Source organism: Nannobrachium achirus (assembly GCF_963921795.1).
Source record: "Nannobrachium achirus genome assembly, chromosome: 16".
Classification (NCBI taxonomy): domain Eukaryota; kingdom Metazoa; phylum Chordata; class Actinopteri; order Myctophiformes; family Myctophidae; genus Nannobrachium; species Nannobrachium achirus.
In genome coordinates, this window is record NC_137823.1 from 60,699,201 (window position 1) to 60,704,200 (window position 5,000).

Sequence of the window (5,000 nt, forward strand, 5' to 3'; positions counted from 1 at the left end):
AAGGCATTTATGATTATTTAAAGAAAAGGCTTGAAAATCGAAGTCCACAATATATCATACTCCCTAAATATTTTTGCACCGCTCACTTCGCACGGGTGCGATTTTTTACCTCTACACCCAACCTATTTGCCAAAAATAGCCGATGCGAGGCGTTGAGAGCTTTTAGATCTGCTATTTTTGGCTAAAGTTCTCCTCAAGAGTATAGGGATGCGAGGGTTCAAGTTGTTAATTTAAAAGAATTGTCCTAACACACAAGGATTTGGCGCCCCCCCTGTAGTAACTCTGAGGACCCCCTAGGGGTCCCGGACCCCCTGTAGTAACTCTGAGGACCCCCTAGGGGTCCCGGACCCCCTGTTGAAGACCCCTGGTATACGGGTATACGGTATTTATGAGTCATTATGGCAATGGTTATCAGCATCGGGTCCAAATGGCCCCATTACAGGTCTGTAACTCAGTGTATTAAATGGAAACAAATGGACCCTTCCTTACGGGCGAGCGGTGTCTGTGGCGAGCACACGGATATGCCCATGTGTGCCCAGATTGAGGTCGCCGTCATCAACCCAAAAAGAAACATCGTCCAAGATTTTCGACCGATTTGTTTAGTCAGCGCTTTCCACCACCATCAACACAAAATGAGGGAATGTTGTTTACACCAGTTTCACTGCGGTTCTAATTAGAGCCAGACCGATGTATCGGTCGTTTTTGGACCCCGATGTCGGCATCGGACATCGGTCATTATCACCCCGATGTATCGGCCATTTTTATAATTAACATTAGACCACCATTTGATGACATTTAGCCACTCAGACCCAAAACGTAGAATATATTTGTCGTTGGCCGTCGTTGATCCATTTGGGTCCATAATTGTCCATTTGGTTACCAAATCTCCATCATTTAGCTTGGGACCACCTAGAAACCCCTCAAGAACCACTGGCGGTCCCTGGACCATTGGTAAAAAAAAAGAAGTTTTTGAAATTTAGGCTATTTATTATTATTTTATATTTATTACAAAACATCGGTTAAACATCGGCAATCGGTGGTCTAGCACTCACTATCGGCAAACATCAGCATCGGTCAAAAAACATGGCATCACTCAGGCTCTGTTCTAATATGACATGACTTGTTGTGTTTCAGTGAGGCTGACAGTCGTCTGACGGTGCTGTCAGTCAAGGCTATGCTGTCCACTCTGTGTGGAGGGAAGCTGGTGGACAAGCTACGCTGTGAGTACACTTAAACACAGTACAATGTTCTGTCCACTCTGTGTGGAGGGAAGCTGGTGGACAAGCTAACGCTGTGAGTACACTTAAACACAGTACAATGTTCTGTCCACTCTGTGTGGAGGGAAGCTGGTGGACAAGCTACGCTGTGAGTACACTTAAACACAGTACAATGTTCTGTCCACTCTGTGTGGAGGGAAGCTGGTGGACAAGCTACGCTGTGAGTACACTTAAACACAGTACAATGTTCTGTCCACTCTGTGTGGAGGGAAGCTAGTGGACAAGCTACGCTGTGAGTACACTTTAACACTAGGGGTGTAACGATACATTATAATAGTGATTCGATACATATCACGATACATGGTTGACGATACGATACATGGACGATATTGGTTCATTCATGGTGATACGATACGATTCGATTCAATGATTTAAAATCGATATAGTAACTATTTTGCAAATAAATTAAATCTATGTGAAAAGTGTGGATAGGGATATGAATAAGTAAACAGTCGCAATTACATGGACATTGTATTTGAACTCATATGGACAAACCTGCACCTTGACATGAACCCAGAGATTACACACATTTATCCATAGACCAAGAGTAGCTATATGGAAAGGAAAAGTAATTAAACCCCTCTTTTTAATTTTTTCTTCTTAAAAATGTTAAATATAATGCACAAGTAGGTAGTATCGATACAATCGATTATTTGCACTACCGATTCGATACGATCCAACGATACGATTCAATTTTAGCTGTTTTCATTTCCATATACTTCGATTTTTTAAATGAATGAATATTAAACACACACCATGTTTTGGTGCCCACTCTTCCACCTTAAAGCCACAGAAGCCCCATGAACCACTACTTCCCCATCGGCCCATGCCTGGTTAGATTTGCAATGTGAGGTTTATACATGTAATAGAGGCGCCATCTAGTGGATAACCACCTGCCCACTAATATACCAAGACATCCGAGAGGCATACTTCCCACAGATTACACACACACCCGAAGTGAGTTTGAAAACATGACCAATGATGAAAAACCCCCATACATACTGGGAGAAATACAACAATGTGCGATCACAGCAGCAAGATTTGTGAACTGTTGCGACAAAAGAGGGCTAGAAACACAACCACCCTATAAGGACTACAAACCATGGATTGACATCTAGACCTACTGCACATACAGTATGAAACATCTAGACCTACTGCACATACAGTATGAAACATCTAGACCTACTGCACATACAGTATGAAACATCTAGACCTACTGCACATACAGTATGAAACATCTAGACCTACTGCATACAGTATGAAACATCTAGACCTACTGCACATACAGTATGAAACATCTAGACCTACTGCACATACAGTATGAAACATCTAGACCTACTGCACATACAGTATGAAACATCTAGACCTACTGCACATACAGTATGAAACATCTAGACCTACTGCACATACAGTATGAAACATCTAGACCTACTGCACATACAGTATGAAACATCTAGACCTACTGCACATACAGTATGAAACATCTAGACCTACTGCACACACAGTATGAAACATCTAGACCTACTGCACATACAGTATGAAACATCTAGACCTGCTGCACATACAGTATGAAACATCTAGACCTACTGCACATACAGTATGAAACATCTAGACCTACTGCACATCCAGTATGAAACATCTAGACCTACTGTACATACAGTATGAAACATCTAGACCTACTGCACATACAGTATGAAACATCTAGACCTGCTGCACATACAGTATGAAACATCTAGACCTACTGCACATACAGTATGAAACATCTAGACCTACTGCACATACAGTATGAAACATCTAGACCTACTGCACATACAGTATGAAACATCTAGACCTACTGTACATACAGTATGAAACATCTAGACCTACTGCACATACAGTATGAAACATCTAGACCTACTGTACATACAGTATGAAACATCTAGACCTACTGTACATACAGTATGAAACATCTAGACCTACTGTACATACAGTATGAAACATCTAGACCTACTGTACATACAGTATGAAACATCTAGACCTACTGTACATACAGTATGAAACATCTAGACCTACTGCACATACAGTATGAAACATCTAGACCTACTGCACATTACAGTATGAAACATCTAGACCTACTGCACATACAGTATGAAACATCTAGACCTACTGCACATACAGTATGAAACATCTAGACCTACTGCACATACAGTATGAAACATCTAGACCTACTGCACATACAGTATGAAACATCTAGACCTACTGCACATACAGTATGAAACATCTAGACCTACTGCACATACAGTATGAAACATCTAGACCTACTGCACATACAGTATGAAACATCTAGACCTACTGCACATACAGTATGAAACATCTAGACCTACTGCACATACAGTATGAAACATCTAGACCTACTGCACATACAGTATGAAACATCTAGACCTACTGCACATACAGTATGAAACATCTAGACCTACTGCACATACAGTATGAAACATCTAGACCTACTGCACATACAGTATGAAACATCTAGACCTACTGCACATACAGTATGAAACATCTAGACCTACTGCACATACAGTATGAAACATCTAGACCTACTGCACATACAGTATGAAACATCTAGACCTACTGTACATACAGTATGAAACATCTAGACCTACTGCACATACAGTATGAAACATCTAGACCTACTGCACATACAGTATGAAACATCTAGACCTACTGCACATACAGTATGAAACATCTAGACCTACTGCACATACAGTATGAAACATCTAGACCTACTGTACATACAGTATGAAACATCTAGACCTACTGCACATACAGTATGAAACATCTAGACCTACTGCACATACAGTATGAAACATCTAGACCTACTGCACATACAGTATGAAACATCTAGACCTACTGCACACACAGTATGAAACATCTAGACCTACTGCACATACAGTATGAAACATCTAGACCTGCTGCACATACAGTATGAAACATCTAGACCTACTGCACATCCAGTATGAAACATCTAGACCTACTGTACATACAGTATGAAACATCTAGACCTACTGCACATACAGTATGAAACATCTAGACCTACTGCACATACAGTATGAAACATCTAGACCTACTGCACATACAGTATGAAACATCTAGACCTACTGTACATACAGTATGAAACATCTAGACCTACTGTACATACAGTATGAAACATCTAGACCTACTGTACATACAGTATGAAACATCTAGACCTACTGTACATACAGTATGAAACATCTAGACCTACTGTACATACAGTATGAAACATCTAGACCTACTGTACATACAGTATGAAACATCTAGACCTACTGCACATTACAGTATGAAACATCTAGACCTACTGCACATACAGTATGAAACATCTAGACCTACTGCACATACAGTATGAAACATCTAGACCTACTGCACATACAGTATGAAACATCTAGACCTACTGCACATACAGTATGAAACATCTAGACCTACTGCACATACAGTATGAAACATCTAGACCTACTGCACATACAGTATGAAACATCTAGACCTACTGCACATACAGTATGAAACATCTAGACCTACTGTACATACAGTATGAAACATCTAGACCTACTGCACATACAGTATGAAACATCTAGACCTACTGCACATACAGTATGAAACATCTAGACCTACTGCACATACAGTATGAAACATCTAGACCTACTGCACATACAGTATGAAACATCTAGA

General features: G+C 40.4%; 1 protein-coding gene across 5 annotated transcripts in view; it reads left to right on the forward strand.

Moving 5' to 3' along the window:
- Positions 1-5,000, forward strand: part of LOC308300409 (dystrobrevin beta-like) — a 75,769-nt gene that overhangs the window by 28,746 nt on the left and 42,023 nt on the right. For all 5 annotated transcript variants that reach the window (XR_013962819.1, XR_013962820.1, XR_013962821.1 and 2 more), the window contains exon 6: positions 1,135-1,220. Coding sequence is in view for 2 of the 5 variants with exons in the window: in XM_080744233.1 (XP_080600359.1) it covers positions 1,135-1,220 (86 nt within the window). In the remaining 3 variants the exon portion in view is untranslated. The remainder of the gene's footprint in view (positions 1-1,134; positions 1,221-5,000) is intronic.